At 51.7% G+C, this 22,036-nt stretch overlaps 1 protein-coding gene across 6 annotated transcripts in view; it reads left to right on the forward strand.

Moving 5' to 3' along the window:
• The first annotated feature begins 9,687 nt into the window (after positions 1-9,687).
• Positions 9,688-22,036, forward strand: part of LRP8 (LDL receptor related protein 8) — a 65,531-nt gene continuing 53,182 nt past the window's right edge. For all 6 annotated transcript variants that reach the window (XM_049774656.1, XM_049774658.1, XM_049774657.1 and 3 more), the window contains exons 1-2: positions 9,688-9,893; positions 10,659-10,778. In XM_049774656.1, the coding sequence (XP_049630613.1) occupies positions 9,758-9,893; positions 10,659-10,778 (256 nt within the window). In that variant the 5' untranslated portion in view covers positions 9,688-9,757. The remainder of the gene's footprint in view (positions 9,894-10,658; positions 10,779-22,036) is intronic.

A 22,036-nucleotide genomic window follows, 5' to 3' on the forward strand; every position in this document is an offset into this window, starting at 1 on the left:
TAGGAAACCACATGGAATGCCGGGAATCGAACCGGGATCCGTCCTGTGTTGGCCGTGTGCAAGGCCTACTGCTGTGCTACCGCTCTAGCCTCTGGTTATGAAACTTTTGTTTGTTTGTTTGTTTGTTTTTGTTTTGTTTTTGGGCCACACCCGGCATTGCTCAGAGGTTACTCCTGGCTGTCTGCTCAGAAATAGCTCCTGGCAGGCACGGGGGACCATATGGGACACCGGGATTCGAACCAGCCACCTTTGGTCCTGGATCGGCTGCTTGCAAGGCAAACACCGCTGTGCTATCTCTCCGGGCCCATGGTTGTGAAACTTTTAATGCAAAGCAGGATCTTCTGGGAAAGGGTGGCCATGAATGATTAAGTGGGGACAACAGGTTGTAAACCAGGACCATTCCGTCAAACAAATGTTTGGCTACTGGGATGTGAGGCATAATAATAAGCACCTTTGAACCCAACTTACACTTGGGAACATAACTAATACTGAGACCTACACTTTCCCTTTTTCACTACCTTGAATTTTATGTGAATCATTTCCTTGGTGGGGTGAGGGTAGGGGGCACCTTCTCTCACAGATGTTGTAAAACCTCAACAAGAGGATTTATTTTGCTTGGTTTCCAGCCAATAAATTGTTGGGTCATGTGGTATTTGGTCTTCCACAAGTTTTTCCCACTCAGCATTATGTTTCTGAGATTTTCTCTCGCACTTGGCTGAGGTTCATGAAATTCATTTTCACTGCTGGAAAGGGTTTCAGGGTGCAGCGAGAGTACTGTTTATGATCCTTTTCTTCTGATTAGGTTGTCAGCATGAGTCCCAGGTCTTTGCCGTGACAAATGATGTCACAGTAAAAACATGTTGTCCTGTCTCTTGATCTCATGCCACCTGTTTCTCCAGAATTTGTGCTCAAGGATGATATTTCAAGATTCTGGAGTGGTTGAATGGTTTTCACTGTATTAGAGGAATGACTGGAACTGTGGTTGCCTTAATTCTCCATTCTTGCCAAAGTCAGACACCTTTATCTCAAAGGACCTCAGTGTGGTTTGACAGGCATTTCCTGATTGGTGTAAGGCTGAGGATTTTTCCTTTAGTAGAAAACTAAATCTCCATTCAAATTCTTCAAGTAAGAGGTACTTATCTGTAGCTTTTTTTTTTTTTTTTTTTTTTTACTAAAAAAAAAGTTGTCATGAGGGAAGTAGAAAGCCTGTCTCGAGTACAGATGTGGGTGGGGTGGGGAGGAGGGAGATCTGGGAAATTGGTGGTGGAAATGGTGCACTGGTGAAGGGGGGTGTATTGTGTATTTGTTGTAATATTGGGTTTTTTGCCTGTCGTCCCACCTGGATCTTCCAGGTGGGGGTGATTAAGGAAAGAAATAAACAGCTTGTTGGGGAGGCATAGGGGTCTCTTTTGCCAGAACTGACGGCTTGTTCGGTTTGCTTTTTGGAGCTGGCTGCAACTGACAAAAGACTCCTTTTGCTGAATCTTTGGTCCCCTGATCTTTTGTATTCGTTGACTATTTACTCCGGATATTTTTATCGAAGTCTCCCCCAAAAGGGGGGACGGGAGAATGGGATTCAATTTATCTTTCTGGGAGTTATTCTTAGACTTGCAGACCATCAGCAAGGGGTTTGACCTCCCCCCACAGGGGTGTTCTTTACATGACTGTAATCATACAACTATAATCATATTTGTAATCACAGTGTTTAAATAAAGATAATTTTAAAAAATTGTCATTGTTGTTTTATTTGGGGGCCAAGGGACTGTGCCTAAAGATTTTCTCAGCTCTATACTCAGGGCTCACTCCTGGTGGTACTCAGAAGACCATGTATGGTACAGGGATGAAAATGGGGTCATCTGTGTGCAAGGGAAGAGCTTTAACCATTGAGCTATCTCTCCAGCCTCAGCTTTTCTATTTTTTAATTGCATTGTCTTCTGCATTATATATTCTTGCTCCATGTATTTTGAGTAGTGTTCTTTATGCATTATTTGTGCCCTAATATATTCTTCTAATTTGTGCTTAGCTTTTCAATAATTGGGAAAAAATGTAACTTAGAGGAAGCAGAGGCTACATATGGTGATGTACACTTCAACCAAAATATCAGCAAAATATTATTACAGTCTTCAAAGAAGTAAGAGAAATATTTTATTCATGAAAAGAGAGCAGAAAAATATATAGGAGGGGCCAGAGAGGTAGTATGGCAAATAGGGCACTTGCCTTGTGCACGATTAACATGAGTTTGATCCCTGGCACTGTATATGGTCCCCTGAGCCCAGCAGGAGAATTCCCTGAGCACAGAGCCAGGAGTAATTCCTTTACATGACTGGGTGTGACCCCAAACATATAGATATAGATAGATAGATAGATAGATAGATAGATAGATAGATAGATAGATAGAGAGAGAGATGATAGATAGATAGATAGATAGATAGATAGATAGATAGATAGATAGATAATAGTCAGAAATTAAAGAGCTCTTGGGAATATAATAAAAACTAAAAAAGAGGGCCTGAATGTAGTTAAAAAAAGATAAAGGTGGGGCCGGGTAGGTGGCGCTGGAGGTAAGGTGTCTGCCTTGCAAGCGCTAGCCAAGGAAGGACCGCGGTTCGATCCCCCGGCGTCCCATATGGTCCCCCCAAGCCAGGGGCGATTTCTGAGCACATAGCCAGGAGTAACCCCTGAGCGTCAAATGGGTGTGGCCCAAAAACCAAAAAAAAAAAAAAAAAAAAAAAGATAAAGGTGCTGGTTCTGGAAAGACCATAGAGCAGGTAAGGCATTTGCCTTGCACCCAGCAGAGAGGGGTTCATCCCCAGAATCCCATATAGTTCCCCAAACACTTTAGGAATGAGCATTGAGTATCCTGAGAGCCAGGAGTATCCTGAGCATGGTCAATGTGGTCCCCAAAACAAAATCTACATATAACTAAAGATGGAGAAAGCAAGATGAGAGGGCAGGAGATGCTGCCAGTCTGGGCAGCTTTCTGGACTTGTGGTGGTGGACATGAGCACAGCACTAGGAATGCACAGGACCACTGTACTGGGATGGGCTGTGCATTCATGGTGGTTGGCAGGGTAACTGCATGTTTACTGCAATTGAAAACTATTTAAAACAAAACCCTTTTAAAACCAACCAAGCACAGGCTACAGAAATGGTGGGCAGGAGCTGGAGTGTGATTAGGGATGTTCGGGACATGAGAGAGCTAAAGTCTCATCCCCCAGGTGGGAAATCCTAGGAGAATAGCTGCAAATTGAAAACTCAAGAACCAGAAACAGTGAGTTACTAACTGCTGGGGAAGTTACTACCAGAACAGCTGAAAGAGCAGAAAGTGCTCTGCTCTGGCCAGCAGAAACTGGAGGTGGGCGGAACGACTTCAGGCTCTTTGTTAGCAAGCCCTGCAGAACTTGAAACCATGTGCAAGCCAAATTTTGATAAGAAAAAATGAAATGAAATGAAATGAAAACTAAAATCCAAGCAAAAGCCCCCTGAAAGTTGCTGAGTCTCTCTAGAAGGTCATGACTCAGGCAGCGATGCCCAGTCCACATGGCCTTCAAGTCACCTTGAGGAGAGGCCCAACACAGACTGCAGGGCCTTGCGTGCCATCCTCCCTTCTATACGAGGTGGGGACTCCAAGTGGGCTTCCCCAAGAGGCACAATGCACATCTGGACAGAGAAGGACATTGTTGATTGGAATAAGCACACATTTATTTTAATGAGTATTGAAAAAACAGAACGAGCGTATCCGAACTGTGATTTCATGGCAATTATTGCTTGGGTTGATGTTCAGTTTATTTAGTAAAAGGATTACAAAGGAGGATGCTAAATGACAGTGTGGATGTGTGTGAGCGAGGCTGGGGGTGTGGGGATTAAAGAGTGGTAAGTACCAATGGAGTAGTCATAGTCAGGTGGGAGAACAACTAGTCCCAGGAAATACTAACTACTTTACCAGGGCCAACCTCTACTTGGGGAGTGGGGCCCCAAGACCAGTAAGGATGAGGGAGCTGCTAGTGTCTCAAGATAAGGCAGTGAAGGTGGCTGACCCAACCCAGTACTCCTGAAAATCGGAGAGTCAGGAAAAGAAGTTGATGGTTTTGGTCTTTGCCCAAAGCCTGGCATCTTCACCCTCAGCTTCTGCTATTTCGTCTGTTGGGGTCCTAGAGCTAAGAACAGTAACCCTCTGGAGAGCTCTCACAAATCCCTAGGAAGTGCTTACTAGGCTATGTACCAGAAATAACAAGAGCAAGTTGTAGGTAGGTGTTCGCTCCTAGGGTTCAACTCATCCTAGCACTTTCCATTTATTTGCTAAGTTTCCCTCACTGGTTCTGAGACTACGTGGCTTCTGATCACTGAGAGGCCAAAAAGAGGTTTGCCTCTCACCCTCTTACAGGACATAGAGGACCTGGAGAACCAATGGACCCTTCAGAGATTAGGAGGGCTTCCCTACAGTTAGGTCTTGAAAGAATTCCCCCACTGTTTCTCTGTCATGAGAAAGCTGGCTGCTCTGCTGTGGGGAAACACAAGCAGGCCTATGGGAAAGCCAATGGCGTGAAAATGGAGACAGCTGTTAGCAGCCCTCTGGCCCAGTATGTAGGTGGGCCCCCCCAGTCCCAGTGAAAACTTCTGAAGATGCTGTCTGGCCAACATGGAGACAATCCCATATTGTAAAATCACCCCCACGCACCTTATCTCCAACCCCAGTCTGAATCAGGGTCACACATGAAATAATCCAAACCAGGCTGAGAGTGAAACACTTATAGTCTTGCAGTTTTCTACCTTGTATCTCCCTCAAGCTGCCTGCCAGAACTGTTTTTATTGAGTACAGAGATCATCCCTAGCTGGGGCAATAAGGACATAATAAGGGTAGATAACTCAGGCTATCCTAAGCCTGTCCCATCCAGGTTTACATATAAGACAATCTTTGTTTTGGTTGAAACCAAGTTGTAAACAAACAGATACAAAGAAATCTGGGGTGATCTTAGTTTTGGGTAAAATAAGGTGTAACCTAACACCATATGTCTCCTAATTCCCAACCCATGAGAAGTAATAAAACTTTCTTGTCCTGCTAAGCAGCTAAGTGTTGGATAATTTTATCCTTCTTTTCCTTTTTCGGTCCTAGGGGTCAAATTCAAGCAGAATTGGACCAAACAAATGAGCTGTATCTCTGGCCCTATTAACCAACACTGCTGGGCAATAGCCTCACCCTTCTTTTTTAAATAAGGAAGTGGCTGCCCCAAGGGTGAGGGAAACTTGTCCCAGGCACAAGGTTAGCAACTGACTTACCTCAAAGCTCAGATCTTTATAAAGTGCCCTTAATGAATGAGACTTCCCTTTTATAGGAATAAAGTCAGCAGGGGGTGGGGGGGTTGGGGGAGAGAGAAACAGATAAACAGAAATTCAGGAATGGTGACAGAGCCAGTGACATTCACGTAGCACCCTCAGACTCTGCCCAGAACAGCAGTAGTCTGTCTTAAGGCCAGTACAGCAGCCCTTGAAGCTTGGGGCCCAGAAGGAGTTCAGCTGCTCATAATTCATCTCTGAATGGGTGAGAGGATGATACAACCTTGGGCCCTTATGATGAGGAGACTGCCACCCCCAACAGCCACTGCAAGGGCTCTAGTTACTCATTCTATCCATACCCAGACCCCCAATGCCTAAGCATCAGAAAGGGGTTTTACAGCACCCCTTACCCATACAAAGCCAGCAAAGAGAGGGGTGTGCATAAAACTGGCTCTGATTCACACATTCATGAGCCATCACTGGACATGTCCAGAGCTAGTGTGACCCAATTTCTTGTCTTTAGTGCAAGTAAGCATCTCTACCCTGAGGAAGATAAAGGCATGGGGGAGGGCTCTGTGGAGAGGGGCACTTCCCAGAGCCTGTGGGGGGGGGGCTCCCCAGATAAGGCCCCAAGGGCAGACATGTTAAGAGGGTGGCAGATCCCAGAAAAGGCTGAAACCTGGTTCTTGTGATTAGGGTAAAGTGTGTGGGCCCAGGCCCGGAGAGATAGCACAGCGGCGTTTGCCTTGCAAGCAGCCGATCCAGGACCAAAGGTGGTTGGTTCGAATCCCGGTGTCCCATATGGTCCTCCGTGCCTGCCAGGAGCTATTTCTGAGCAGACAGCCAGGAGTAACCCCTGAGCACCGCCGGGTGTGGCAAAAAAATAAAATGAAATAAAATAAAACCAAAGTGTGTGGGGCCAGGAATCAGGACCAGGTATGCTTGGGAGGTTTAGTGCTCGGGTGACAGCAGACACAAGGTGAGACCAATTCTGTTATTTAGAGAATTTATCACTCCTGGGGGGCGGGGGGCTGCAGAATGCTCCTTAGAAACCTGCAGGGTCCAGCCTGATTGCTGAATTAACTCAGGACAGAGAGAAGACAAGTGAGGGCAAGTTCTCTGGGCTTCAATAGCTGGATGAAGAATTTGGCCTCTGTCCATCTGGGTCTGTGTTCTGACTTCATCACTAAGTATGATGACTTAGTCCCATCTGACTCCTCACTGGAATGGACCCGCCTGTGTCCTGATCCCTACAGAGTTCCATCTAGGTTTGAATGCTGGTTCTGCTACTGGCTGGCTAATTTGATCTTTTATTCCTTTGTTTGCTCTTCTGTAAAATGGGATAGGTAGAAAACATGTCTCTCATGGGGAGGCTGTATGGTCTGAATGAGTTTAAGAATTACTTTAAGTTTATGGCACTTAGCAAGAGCTCAATGAGTATCAGCTTATTCTTATTCACAGATAGCATTTGCCTCTGAACTTTTCCAAAACATCATTTAGCTAATGCTTTCTCTGGGCTAAATGTTTGTCCTCTAAAATGAGGACGCAATCCTCTTCAGGGACAGAGATACCCTGTTAAAGGTCGAACAATGACTGCTGATGTAGACCCATGTGGGAGGAGGACCCAGATGAACTAGCTGGAGAGGCAAGTGGCCAAGCCTGATGGGGGCTGAGAGGAGAGAAGATGAGCTGCACACACAGCCAGGAGACTACCTGGGAGATGAAACAGTGGGAGCAGACCCACTGTCTGCTCAGAGCCAGGATGTGTTTGGGTTCAGCCTTCATTCCCGGAGAGTTGGGACTTTCAGGAAGGAGTGTTATGGTTAAATAACAGCAACATAACAAAGGGTTATTGTACATGCACAAGCTGTTGCCTGTGGTGTAGTCCTCCCACCTGGGGCTGTGCTGGGTCAGCATTCCCACTTGACAGATAAAGAGACTGAGCCACAGAAGTTCAGTGAGTGGCCCCGGGCAACGGAGCTAAGAATCAAGAGAAAGGACTTCACAATGGCAGACAGCCTAGCCTGGACTCATGCACTCAACTCTGCATCTCAGCAGGTAGCTGCATCTCAGCTGCAATCCCACAATCATCTCAAAATGAGAACAGGCCCTGAAAAGTCCTTCTTGCCCTCAATTTGCAGTTGAGAAACGAAGACTTATAGATGGGGACTTTCCTGAGACCTCAGGGTGAATTGAGAAGGGGGGCAGGGGGACTGCAGATAGGGCTCCAGGCTATTCTATGGTCCCGGGCATTCTGTGGTCACAGTGAGCAAAAACCAAACTCTTATTGTACCTCCTGAAACTCTCATGTGATCCTGGCCTTGCCAGCTGTCCCCTCTGTCTCGCCTGAAATGCTTGCCTCTCTGTGTGTGTGTGTGTGTGTGTGTGTGTGTGTGTTTTGTTTTTGCTTTTGTGCCTCACCAGCAGTAAATCAGCAAGGTTTACTCTGGATTCTGAGCTCAGAGATCACTTCTGGCATGGCTCATGGGGTGCCATGGGATTAAACTGGGTCAGTCATGTGCAAGAAAAATGCCTTATCTGCTGTACTATCTCTCTGGCCCCAGCCTGTCTCAAGGCTTTTTACCAGAAATGCCCTTCCCATGGGTCTCTGTGAGTCCGTGCTGCGTTAGTCCACGGGTACTCTAACAAAACATCACACACAAGATGGCTATGAGCCAAAGAAGTTGCGTGCTCACAGTTCTGGAGGCTGGGAAGGGCAAGATCAGATCAGATCAGCTTTGGACTTGAGTGAGGTCTCACTTCCTGGTATTTCAGGGTTGGCCGCTCCCTTAGCAGAGGAGCTGAGGCCTTTCTGGGACTCTGCAGGAGGGATGCAGGACCCCGCTTCTGACCTAAGTGCCTTCCAAGCACCTCCACAATCTCCCTTTAGTCAATTTCATTATAGCACCTTGGTGCAGATATAGGCATTCCCTATCAGGCCTCCAGTGAAATGTCACCACCTCTGAGATGCCTTTTGTGATTGCCACTCTGTAGTATTCTCTGTGACTCACATCACCCAGTCTTGTATTTCCCACCACAACTAATGATTGAGGGGAGGCATCAGCTTTCATATCTGGTTCTTCCCAATAAGATGTCAACTGTACACCAGCAAAGAGGGATCTGATCTGTCCAGACACCAAGTAATGCCTGCCACACAGGAGGTTCCACATGTCTGAGAAAGACATGTCTGCTTTTCATGGTCTGGCCACAGCTACTGCCAGTTAAGGGACCATCCTGGGCTGATGTCAAGTTAGGTTCACCTAGGCACGCAGGACAGACCTGACTTGAAGTAGAGCAAGAGTCTATGTGCTGGATGATGGACACAAGGGGTGATGGTAAAGGGGACCTGCTCGCTTCTCTGGGGTCTCACCCTCTCCCGGGGGTGACCATAGCCACTGAGATCACTGCAGCCCTGCTCACTGCTGCCAGACAGTGAGAAGCAGGAGGGAGAGAGAGAGGGCGTGAAGGTGGGTCTCACATGGGCCTAGGCACCCAGGGGTAATCCTGGAGCCCCTCATGACCTCTATTGTGCCATTGGCTTACAGCAAGCAGCCCTAGACTAGTCCTGCCTGCCGCTGGCCTGTGAGGTGGTCTGTCACCTTTCCAAAGAGCCCGGTCACTCTCATAGAGCATAAGGACCCATGTGGGGATGTGGGGTACCCTCTCATCAGGGCTACACATCCTTTCTGTGAGCCCTACCAGCACTCTTCTCAAGCATAGCCAGAATGTTCTGGTAATCCCTGTGAACACCCAACTGTCCTCTATTGCCTAGAGTGGAGAATGAAGAGAAGCGAAGGAACCTCTATATACAGACCACCCACCTCCTATCTTGAGTGGGACACAAGGTGGTGTGCTGAAGGCAGAGAGGAGCACGGGCACCAGGAGTGCTGCTCCGAGGAGGGGTGGGTGTACTCCCCCCCAACCTTGGCACATCCTGGGGTGTGCAGCCCCCTAGCCACCACAAGCCAGCCTCCACGTGTGCCCATGCCCAAGGCTGTAGCCCCAAGCAGCACCGATTCAGACTCTCCTAGCAGTCTCTCCATCACCCATCGGGTGTCACCTCATCCAGGCATTCTCTGCAGTCTTGGGGACAGAACCCTGGGGCCCTCTGCCGAGTTTAACGGGGTGATGTGCGCCAGGCCAGATAGGGGCGGGCCTGGAGAAGCGAGGACCAAGGACAAGGCGGAGGAGGAGGGAGAGCGGACCAGGCTGCGGCGGGAGGAGCGCGGGGCGGGGCGCGCGCGCCGGCCGCGGCCGCCCCAAGTCGGGGCCGCGCGCCCAGCCTGAGCCCGCCCCGCCGCCGAGCGTCACGGAACCTGCTTGAAATGCAGCCGAGGAGCCGGGGCGGGCGGCAGCGGCGGCGGCGGCGGCGGCAGCGGCGGCACCGGGGGCAGCGGCAGCCCCGGCGCCGCGGCAAGGACTCGGAGCACTGAGGCTCGGCGGCGGCGGCGGCACCGGGGGCGGCCGGAGCCCTGGGCCCACCATGGGCCGCCCCGATCGGGGCGCGCTCCGGCCGCTGGTGCTCCTGCAGCAGCTGCTGCTGCTGCTGCTGCTTCTGCTGCTGCGGCTCCAGCATCTCTCGGAGGCGGCGGCGGCGGCTCCAATGAGCGGCGGCCAAGGTGCGTGCGGCCCGGCTCTGCGCCCCGGGAGCTGCCAACAAAAGCGCGGCCCAGCGATCGGGGGGTCCCAAGCGTCCCGGCTCTGGGTGGGAGAGGCTCCCCCAGAACCCGGGGTCTCGGTGCAATGTGCTCCGGGCCTCCAGGCACCTGCTCCTAGGGCTGGGTGGGAGGATTTGTGGGGGGAATTTGGATGGGGGGCTTTGGCCAGTGGGGAACTTTGCAGCAAGAGGAGAAGGCTGGGTGTTCTGTGCATGTATTTTTGTGTGTGTGTGTGTGTGACTGTGACAACCTCGCCTGCTGGGGTGTATTTGACTCGCGCCAGTCCAGTGCCAGTCCTCCCCACAAATGCCTGCCTGACAATGCGTTTCCGGGGACCCCCCGCGCGCGCGCCTTTTACGCGAAAGGCAATGCTTTCCTTTCCAGGGGGATGTGCCCTCCGCGTCCAGGGCGCATGTGGCGCCGCCGTGCCTAGGGGCCCACCCGGGCATGGTGCCTGCTCGATTCTGTCGGGGCCGTGTGCGCCCCCCGCGGGTGTCTCTGAAAGGGGGGTTTGCTCAGGAGGATGTGCCATCGATTGTGTGTGGCCTCCTGGAGGCATCGCAGAAACCCTGACCTCCCCCAAATCCACCCACCCAAAGGCGTGCCTTAATGGATCTCGCGGACCCCAGACACCCCCAGACGTCGGTACCCCGTTTCTTCCACTGGAGTGGGGGTGGCCAGGACCGCTCACCACTACCTTTCTGTTCCCTTCAAATCCCCATGCAGAGGCAGCCAAGGCGTGCGAGGAGGACCAATTCCGCTGCCGGAACGAGCGCTGCATCCCCTCCGTGTGGAGATGCGACGAAGACGACGACTGTTCGGACAACAGCGACGAGGACGACTGTCGTGAGTGGCCGAGGGAGGGAGGGAGGGAAAGAGGAAGGGCGGCGGGGGAAGGGCGTGCTGGGCGCGCACATGGCTGCAGTCGCTCCAGGCCACCTGCGTGGCCCCTTGCCACCCAGACCTGAATGAAGCCGGGATGCATGAGTGGATGCAGCCCTGGTGCCAGCTGCCAGCTGCCAGGGGCTGCTTGCTGGGCGACCCGGGGAGAGAGAGAGAGCAAGCTGCAGGGTCCGCTGAGCCCCACGCGGCTGGAGGCGGAGCCGGGGCAACTGGCGTGGTCCCGGGTGCGCACAGCGCACCACGCCCCGAGGCTGGGCTGGAACTGGGGGCGTGGATGCCATCCTCCCCACCCCACCCCACCCCAGCAAACCTGTAGTTTTCTGCAATCGGGTCGTGGTGGACGCCTGTCTCGGCCCCACGGAACGCTAGCGTGTCCCAAAGTTCCACGCTGCCCTGGGCCTAGCCCGCGCGCGCATTTTCTTGCGCGGGGTTTTGTGAATGAATGAATGGGCTCCCCGGGGGACCTGATTGGCTGGGTGAGGACCACCCCATAAGTCCCCATGGCCAAAGCTTGGCCAATAGGGGAACCAGCGGGTGTATAGTTTATGGGTGCTCTGGTGCAGTCCACCCACCCCCTCACCCACTCTCTGCCCTGTGATCACCCTCCCTCGGCCTGGCCATACTCCAACTGGTGCACCCTCAGGGCAGTAAGTAGGTGCCGCCTCCGGCCTTGTTGGGTTTCTGCCTAGTCACGGTGAATACCTTTTTACTGCCACCTGCACTCCTGCCAGCTTTCTGGGACTGAGTCATGGGGCCATGTAAAGGGAGCTAACCGAGCCCGGAGGAAGTTTGCCCCCTAAAATGGGACTTGAGGTGTCCTCTGGGCTGACTTGTCTTTGCTGAGGGAACCCGCTGGTGGCAGGCTGCCTTAGAAGTTGGTATTTGCTGTTCATGTGGTTTGCGATACGGGGCGGGGCTCCTGAGGTAGGCCGTTGGGGTGGAAGGAGGGTCGTTCCAGCCACAGAAAAATAGGAATTTATTTTAAGAATTTAAATTTAAATAGAAATTTATTATCATTATCTTTATTATTATTATTTTGGGTTTTTTTTTTTTTTTGGGTCACACCTAGCAGCGCTCAGGGGTTACTCTTGGCTCTATGCTCAGAAATCGCTCCTAGCAAGCTCGGGAGACCATATGGGATGCCGGGATTTGAACCACCGTCCTTCTGTATGCAAGGCAAAGGCCTTACCTCCATGAGCTCTTTCCGGCCCATGGAATTTATTTTAAGAGACACTTTTGCCAGAGACCATCATTCCACCAGGGCAATCTGGGGGAACAGATGCTGCCCTTGCCTACTAGAGAGGGGTCTGCAACAGGCAGACAGACACACAACTCCTCATTGTGGCAGGAGGGCATGAGGAACACTCACGCAGGTATTTCCTGGCCCCAGTGTGGCAATAGCCTGGAGCCTCTCCTGAGGATCCCCTACAAACCAGACTTCATAGTATGATGTTAGAGGCAACTGAGGCCTCCCTAGCAGCCCTCAGAGGTCATCAGGGCCACACTGTTGGTGCCCAGAGGCCTCAGGGGCTGGACCCAGAAGTTATGGGGTGCCCTCTGAGGTGGAAATTGAACTCAGAGCCCTCTAAGTATTCAGTGTTTGTTTTATTAAATGAAGTTTTCCAGGAAGCCTCTGATTCCTTCGCTCACATGAAACTAAAATTGACTCTGACTTGGCTACCTCTTTCCCTCCTGCCTCGGTTTCTTCACCAGAGCACACGGCTTAAGATTTCTGCTCTGGTTTTAATGGCCCATTGCAGTCAGAGACTTGACAGCATTGACACTAAGGAGCTGAGCTGCGTGCCTGCTGTGCTGAGTGCATTCTACTTAAGCTCTCATTCACCTTGCAAGGGGCCTGAGCATGGCTTCAGAGCTGGATAGTAGAAGCTTGGGTGTCAAGCTGTTGAACAGATGAAAATAGCTGAGCTGGTCCAGTGTGGTTGTGGATCTCCCCTGAAGTCTTCCTGGCTTCATACAGTGGGAGAGTTGAGGAGCCTGGGGAGACCCCTGGGTAGGACTCTGAGTCTCCTGGCTCTTCAGAACAAAAAACTGGTGAGAGTAACTGTTGAAGTGAAGAAGCTTGTCTTGGTCTGAGTTTGAAGATAAGGACTCTGGCTTTGAGAAGTGGAACAATTGGCCCAAGGTTATACTGTTATGGGCAGAGCTTTGTGAGAGCCTGTGTCTCTGTCATGGGCCATGTGTTGTCCAAAAAGATGGGTTCCTTTGAAAGCTGAGACACCCGGCTCTGTCCCCTATGGCTTCATGCATACTTCTGACTCACTGGCACAGACTTCTTTATGTGCAGGGTGACTTTGAAGGGGACTGAGATGGCCAGTCTAGGCTTTAATTTGGTTCTGAGATAGGAGGATTTACACATAGGCAGAGAAGACAAAGGCACTTGATATGGAGATCTGAGGGAACTTCCTTTAGTTATTTATGTTTAATGAACATGCTAGATGCTATCCTAAGTCCATTAGATAGGCTTTCATTTCATCCATAAAATAATCTATGAGGTATATATAGTGTGTTATTACTATTATTATTATTATTATTGCTTATAGGGGAGATGAAAACAGATGGAGTTTTCCATATAGCAAACTTGCATATTGTTTCTGCTGAAAAGGCATGTTTATTTTCTGAGCCTAACACTAAGAAGGTGCTTAAGGTACCAAGACTGGTTTGTCTTACAAGTCTTTCTGATTATCCAATCGCATGTCCCAGGAGACACACATGCTTCCTTAGGTGACTTTGCTTTGTTGTAAATAAATCCCAGTATCAGTTATGCATGTTCCATGCTTTTGAGCATATTTTTCTCTGTTGGCCATATTGGAGTAGGTCTTTCTGTGGCACGGGCCTCCATGGAAAAAGTCTATATACCTGGCTGCAGAACGAAGGGCATGGGTGCAATTTCTTAGACCTCATGATCTTTGCAAAGGGACTCCAAAAACTAAGAAAGAAATCTTTTTTGGGGGGGTTTTTTTGGGGGGCCACACCCGGCGGTGCTCAGGGGTTACTCCTGGCTGTCTGCTCAGAAATAGCTCCTGGCAGGCATGGGGGACCATATGGGACACCGGGATTCGAACCAACCACCTTTGGTCCTGGATCAGCTGCTTGCAAGGCAAACACCGCGGTGCTATCTCTCCGGGCCCTAAGAAAGAAATCTTAAAGGACAAAGCTGCTGGCATTGGGTGGTTGCTTTGCTAGATGTTTGAAAATGCTCTTGCCTCACCCCTTCCTTCCCTTTCTGGAGCTTCCCCCAATTTTCACTCTAGGCCACCTGCCTGAACTGAGTTTTTTTATCCTCCCTTGAGACCACTGGCTCCTCCTGCAGTGGTTTGACTCCTCCCTTTGCCATGCAAGCACTTCCGTCCTCAAGCACCTCACCTCTGTACTGCTCAGAGCCTTAGCATGGGGTTTGTATTTTGTAAGTGAAGTCAGTGTGAGGCAGAGTGAGACTAGGCCCCCCACGGGACCAGCTGGCAGTCTATGAGTATGAGAAGCTGATGGAGGATCAGAGAGATAGTACAGAGGGTGGGGCCTTGCCTTGCATGCAGCTAACCCCAGTTCAATCCCTGTCACTGATTTAGGCTTCCCTGAGCACTGCCAGAAGTGATCCCTAAGCACAGAGTCAGGAGTAAGTCTGAGCATAGCTGGGTGCTTGCTAATGCCTCCTCTCAGACACCCATGGGTTGGGGGGACCTGAGAATATGCTAAAGACAGCTTTTATTTTGAGGGAGCCAGAAAGACTTCCTGTAAGTTGAGACAACTGAGAAAGATCTTAAGAGATAGTAAATATATTAATACCATTCCTCTAGACTTACTTCAAAATAAATGATATGGTACCTATACTAGAGAGGGAGCAAATGGGGATTTAGAGGAATCTGGTGACAGCCCCCAAATCGTCTAATTCTTAGACTTGGAGCCCAAACTCAAAGCCAGGCCTTCTTGGCCTTGTGGGTCACAGTGGGCAGTTCCTGGTCTTGTGAGACAGACAGAGTTGGCAGGACAGGCACAGGAAAAGCCCCCGTGGTGCCAGTTCCAGCTTCAGGTTCTTCAAAGTGAAGGAAGGGGCTGGAAGGTGGAGACCCAGTCCAAGCAAGCCCTGGGGGTCCACCACAGGAAGTGGGCTGGGATCCTGTCTGTGAACTGGATCACGTAGTCCAGGAGCCCCCCTGGCCTTCTTCATGTCTGGGGCAGAGACACGCCAGCCCTTGGCGCCTGTCAACAATAGTAAGCCAGGACTCACGCTGAGGATCTGTGGCGGCAAGTCCTGGTTCCTGAGCCTGTGGGATGGGCTAGTTTGACAAAATTCCTGCTTCAGTCTGATTAACCAAGACCCAGAGTGGGCAGTGAACTGTCCAGAGATAGGGTGGTTTGTCAGTGACTTGGCTGAGGTGTTGGTGCAGGTACTTAGTAACTCAGACAAGACTCCCCACTTCGGGTCTCTGTGATCCCCGAGACGGAGGCATCGCCCCTATCAGCCTGTTAAGCAGGAACTCTGCTCTTCTGTGGTCTGAGCAGGCCAGACAGTTCTGGTGAGTTGTTAGGACCTCCGCCTTCTCTCCCGCAAGTGCCCGGCTCACCAGACCATCACCTCCTCTGGGTTTAATAGAGAGGGCATAGTGGGCAAAGACACTGCCCACGTCATTTCTTGTGCCGGGAAGGAGCCAGAGACCTGCTGGGAAACTTCCTGGGAAATTGTTCACGATCAGCCCCCACTGTCCACTGGCACTGCTGCCCCACTCTGAGTGGCATCAGGCCGCCTGTTCTTAGTCATACTCACACCAGACCTAGCATTATCTATTTGGATGGAGTTGTCTGAATAGACTGTCCACTAGAACCTCAGTTCCCATGTGACCAGGCTGCTGTTCTGTTGGGAGTAACTACAGGGCTCAGTCTGTGGGAACTCTGGGAGCTGTAGCTCACTTTCCTTTTGACATTTCCCATAAATTTGAAAAAGTGCAGATTTTGCCTCTAGCTTCCCGTGCATCACCCCACTGGTCTTTGCATATGTCCCTGTTTGCTTGGATCACTCCAGACACTTCTTTTTTTTTATCATCTTAGAAGATTAGATGCAATAATAAAAAAAAGGAGATTAAATGCAGTCCTTTTCCAAGAAATCTTCTGTGCTTACTGCTTACTTCCAACCCCCATACATACACACACACACACACACACACACACACACACACACACACACACACACACACACACACACACACTACACACACACACAAAGACAGGTACAGGAGAGAGGGGACCAAAAGACCCGTATTGAGATCACAGTTCAGGGAGACGTTGAATCTGACACACCTGGTTTTCTATCTCACTGGTGGCTGAACAATGTTGGGGAGCTAATAGTCTTTCCTTCTCTGAGACATGAGGATTAGATTAAGTGGTGATTCTGGAAACTGGGGTGTGGGTGAGTTGCAGGGGTATTGGTGAGCTACTGGCTGTTTCCGGAGGAAGGAGTTGGCAGAGGACTCCAGGGTCTGTGCATGCTCCCAGCCCTCAATGTTTCCCCTTGCTGGGTCTGGCCACAGGCAGTGCCCTAAGGCCAGAAGGACTTGGAAGTGGAGAAGAAGTGCCTGGGAGGGGCTGAGGGAAGAACATGGAACCAGCCAGTTGGTCTCTGTGAGAGTTGCCCCAGGGTGGGGGGGGGTCGAGGCTGACTCCCCGAGGACCAAGGCTGTATTGTCCTGCCTGACCTACTCTTTTTCTCAAGGCAAGCCTGAAAGGGGAAGATATTCTACTGCCCCCATTTTCTCCCCATTTCCCCCTTCCCTCCCTTCTAGGCAAGCTCAGGTCTGCCCTCTGGACCTGGCACATAGGCCACAGGAGTGTTGTTGTCTGGGAGAGAACCCAGGGACCTTTTCCCCTCATGAGATATGGCCCAAGGCTCGCTCTCCTGACTGACTGCTGGCTAGTTGTCACCCGGAAGCCAGAGCTGGGGCTTGTGAGAAGTTTCCATAAAGCCTGTTCCTGGAACCCCAGCACTTTCCCCGCCTATGCTGGCATGTCAACTCCCCCAGCCTTGCGTCTCACCCCTTACTGTTCCTGTATAGAAATTCTGAGATAGACAGATCAGGAAATTGAGGAGCCTATGATGGGGCGACCTTAGGAAGCATCAGCCAAGTGGATCTAGGACCATCATTCCCATTTTTAGTCCTTTCCTCTGAAAAGCCCAAGAGCTTGTTTTCAAGTCTGTCCAAAGCATGGGCTCCATTTCTCTGAACTTCCCTGTGTCCCCACTTTCCTCTCCACTTGGGTTTCCTTGGCCCTGATGGTCTGTCAGAGCCCAGTTCTGGTCATGAAACCACCCATGTTGGGATGTCTGTGGCTCTGCTCCAGGACAGGCCCATGGCAGCAGCTCCATCTGACTTGTCAGTATATCTGAGCCTCAGGAGGATGTGGGGCACAGACCACAGTCCTGGCCCAGAGGAGACATGTGAAGGTACAGAGGAAGTGTCCTCTGTTTTTGAGAATCTAATAGAGACCACAGGATAGATTAATCCGATGGTCTGGAGCATGCTCAGAGGCCGAGCCTCCCCCAAGGGCCTTACAGGAGCTTCCCCAGTGACCACAGTGACCTCAGAAACTCCTAGGGACTCCCATTAAGTTCCCCCAATAAGCACCCCAGTGACTCCTAATGATCGCTAACGAGCTGGTCGCACACGAGGGGTCCAGCAGTCTTGCTTCTTGGCTCACCCTGCAGAGCAGGGTAACTCCTACCTTGAGGCCTGGTGGCTGGGACGGGCGCCCTGAGGGACCCTCTCTCAGAACCTCAGTGACCTGGGTTCCTGGCATACTGAGTAGATAGCACCAGTGCCCCTGTCTTACACCATCCAGGACCAACCCTCTCTTACCTGCTGAATTTGGGTAGAGATCTCGGGGCCCTGCCACACTGGAAGGTGATTAGGACCTCAGGGCTGAGATATTGGTAACTAGGGGCTTTCTGTAGCTGCTACCTTAGGTCCCACTGCTATGCCTCCCAGAGGAAGGACCTGACTCTGAGGGGAGGCATCCCTCACCCCACAGAGCTAGCCCCGCATGAGGATGAGTAGCGCCTTCACATATGCTTACCTCAGGGCCGGGGTCCCCTACATCTACTCTTTTGCCAGTGGAGACACTGGTATCCTGCAGCTTCCTGTGAGGACTTGCATGTCTTCAGGCATGATCTGGCCTTCTTGGCACCTGCCACTCTACCCTGGCTCTTCTCTGTCTTGGGCTGAGTGTCCTAACTGAGCTTCCCACCCTGATCTATGTCTACAGTCCACCCCCACCCCCATCCATGGTACCCAGGTACGCCAAGCAGGACAGTCCAAAGCTGCTCTGAGTACTGCCAGAATGGGTGTCCCTGGAGGGACCTATGGCCACTATCCCTTCCTGGCCACCATCCTGGGGCTGACCAGAGCTGGGGACACCCTCACTGTCTTGTTCTCTGCCTTTTAGAAGTCGGACACAGTCTTTCCCAGAGTCCTGGAGACATCGGGGCAGGGTTCAGGGTTTGCCCCTATTTTCCTGGTGGGGAAGTTGCCTCTCTGAAGGGCAGGTGGCCCCGAAGTTCACTTGGTTGTGTGGAAGCTGAAATGCACTTGGGTCAGCTTTACGGAAATCGTCTTTTCTCATCCTATTACTGTCATTTCACGTGGTGCTTTAAAGTTCACAGTGGAAAGCAGAAGGGGCCACTGGGCAGGGCAGGCACAACCTCTGGTAAAGTTCTTGTGTGGCGTGAGCAGTTGTAGGGAGGGGCTGCCTGGGCTTTCTTCTGACAGATGCATCTCTTGGTCGGTGGTGGCACTTTCAGCTTGTTTCACGGGGTGGATGTTGTTCCCTTGGGAGGTGCCCATGATTTAATGTCGAAGTCTTCTCCAGAGACTTGGTTTTTTCCTGCCTGATTAAGTGTGAGGATGAGTTTTCTGAATGTGCTGAGTCTTTCCTGAAAATAGTTTGTGGGAAGTGGTTGCTGAACCATCACCATATTGTTCTCTCTCTCTCTCTCTCTCTCTCTCTCTCTCTCTCTCTCTCTCTCTCCTTCTCTCTCTCTCTCTCCTTCTCTCTCTCTCTCCTTCTCTCCCTCTCCCCCTATCTCCCTCTTTCCTTCTCTCCCCCTATCTCCCTCTTTCCTTCTCTCCCCCCTCTCCATTTCTCCTCTCCCTCCACAGATGTCCCATGCAATACCCCATAGAATTCTTTTCTCCCTGAGCATCCCAGCCTCTCAGGCACACAGTCCCCAGATCTGGGCCACGCAAACTTCAGCCAGGAGAAAGGACAATTCTGTCTGATCCTGAGTGCTCTCCCACACCCTCCCTTCAGAAAAGCCTTCTCTGAGTTCCTTCTCGAGCTCTTGTGCTCTCTCCCCCGCAGTACTGGAGTTCGGATCCTGACTAGTCTGTTCCTAGCTTGCTCTGTGCTCCTGGGTGGATGGTTTTCCTTCTTCAAACTTCCTTCCCACTCCCCATTGGTCCTCAATGCAGCACTCAGCACATTCTTTCTCCCTGGAGCTGGGCTCGGGGCCAGGACTGACCTGGCCTGGCCAGAGTTAGGGGTTGGTCTGTGGTCCCTGGTGAGCATTGGTGGGGTGTAACTGGCATGTTGGGCGGCTTTTGGGCAGAGCGATGGAGAGGAGAGCTGCCAGGCTATGGGTGGCCCACAGCCAGAACTCACCCCAGTCCCAGACTCCTGGGCCACATTCCTTCCTGCCTGGGATTTGTCTGTTGCTGGGCCAGGGGTGAGTGTCCTGGCGTGGGACCCACTGGTGAAGGGACTTGGGTGGGTTGGTTCTCTGTGTTCCATCCTTGGTCTGTGAAAAGGGAATCATGGGCTCATCCCAAAACAGTACACCAGTTACCCCAGAACCTGCAGAAGAGCATCCCCACTCTCCTTTCTCGTGAGCCCAGTGGGGAAGGGAGGGTGAAGGTACCCTCAGCAGCTTCACCCATTGCCATGTGAGGACGGGGAGGCGGAGGCACTGCTGGAACGAGGAGAGATGTAGGTCATTGCCACCAACATCTCCCAACTGTACTGAGTGCCTAAGGGCTGCCTCTGGTTGCCCAGGCACCAGCTTCCCAGCCAGGCCAGATCTGGGGAGTTGTCCAGGAGGGTCTTGGGTTCGCAATTGCCCAGGAATTACATCCAAGTTGGCAGCCCAGGCAGGAAGGCCCCACAGGCGTAGGTTAAGCTGCCTGCATGACCAGCTGGAAGCCAAGGGCTGGCTCTGTAGAATCTGGGCTGTTTCTAGCCCCTGCCTCTCCGTCCCTCCCTCTCGCCTTCACATCTCCACTTCCTAGACCCGGAGCCTCCATCTGCTGCTCCTTCCTCTCACAGCCCCCCCCCCCCCAGCCACGTGCCCCAGCATAGGGTTCGGGCGCACACTCAGGGTGCGGAGGGTGTGAGCCCAAGGTGACCCTTCCTCCCACACCCACCCGCCGAGGCAGGCCACAGGTCCCCACTGGGCTTGTATGTGGCGGGAATTATTTGTAGCTGGAGAAATGCCAGCAATCTCTGTTCCCAGCCTGACCCTCACCATGGCTGCCTCTGCCAGCCCTGTGCTCGCCAGAGCCCGAGGTTGATACAGTGTGGCCTGGCTCAGCCCTGTTCTTTGGGGTTCATGTCTGCCTCTGAGTACCATGGTGTTCATAGGGATCTGCCAGTCAGGACCCTTGGGTTGGGTGGGAGGGTCCCGAGGGTTGTTGCTATTCTCTGAAGCCCAGAGCAGGGACAACGAGAGCTGTGAAATGCAGCCCCCGGGGACCAGGTCTCGGAGTACAGAGCTGGCACTGGTTTATTAGCAGAACCTTCATGGCAGGATGGATCAGAGTTTATTAAAAGAAACCGCATGGGAGAATGGATCCCTGCGTGTGTGGTATCACCTCCTACGGGTTTTGCCAAGTGACCAGGTCACTCTCCATGAAACAATCAAAACCAACTTCAGCTCTGTGCCTAGGACAAATTCTGTCTTCTGCAGTTCCTTGCCCTGCCTACGTCTCAGGGTGCAGAGATTACACCCCACACTGTTGTCAGTCAGATCGGGATTTCTACTTCCTAGCTGAGTGGGCCTGATGGCAGCCCCTTGCACCTGACCCCTGACTGTTTTGGATCACTTGAGGAATAGACGTATCTGCTTGCCGGGGAATATGAACCCTTGTTGGTCTCGGGGCTGCCAATAGAGAATTTTAACAGGAAGGGCTGTGCAGGAATAGGAGCCACTGTCTGGTCAGGGGTTGAGCTCCCTGTGTATGGAAAAAATCAAGCTCCTACCCTGGGCTGCTTGTAGGGGTGTAGTCCTGCAGTGGGATGCACGTGGCCAAATGCAGATGCTGTTTCAGTCCAATGAGGCATCACTCACTCCTTTGTTCACTGAACACAAATTCACAGAAGCCTGGACATAGGGGTAAAAGCAGAAGCAGCAGAACCTGCTCTCCCGGCCTCACCACCCCAGCTTAGAGGTAAAGGTGGCCCAGATCAGCAGTGCCACATCCTTTGATAACCCGAGACCTGGGCCTGAGACAAGGGCAGCTGCAGAAAGGTCTCTGTTCACTGGAACAATGGCCATCTCTGAGCCATGACAGTGCCCCTTCCTGCCATCTCTGGGCCACGGCAGTGCCCTCTTCTAGCTTCTGCCTAGACTTCTGCCCCAGAGGAGCACGGGAGCTTGCTGGGACTAAGAAGGAGTCAGGATGTTGGCTCCATGTCAAGGTCTGTGTCCTCCCCTTGGGACTCACAGCCCTTATCTTGCTGGAGAGCTGTGGCCCAGGCCAGACTGTTGGGTGAGATACAGTTCTGCCTCTTTCTGCAGCCTGGCCCTCCCCAGCATCAGGCTTTGAGCCACTTTCTACAAAGGCCTGGGAATAGTCTTTGAATTAAAGGCTGGGGGCCAGGCCCAAAGTAACGCAGCCCTTCTCTGAAGGGTATAAGGGAGACAAGGGTGCAGAGGGCACCTGATCCTGCCTGACCACAGCTGTGTGCACTAGGGGCCATTTCTGCTCCTCATTTCTCCCTCTTCCCTGAACCCTCCACACCTAAGAAGCTACTGGTGGCTCTATCTCATAATCAAATGCTCAGAGAGGTGAAATATCACCAGAAACCCTTAACTAGGAAGCAGCCAAACATGGCAGGACCCCCTGGAAACTGGGTAAGCCCCTCACTCTTGTATGTCTGATAGAACCTCTCATGGTGGGGCCAGGATCTTCACATCTATG

This window comes from Suncus etruscus, chromosome 6 (assembly GCF_024139225.1).
Source record: "Suncus etruscus isolate mSunEtr1 chromosome 6, mSunEtr1.pri.cur, whole genome shotgun sequence".
Classification (NCBI taxonomy): Eukaryota; Metazoa; Chordata; class Mammalia; order Eulipotyphla; family Soricidae; genus Suncus; species Suncus etruscus.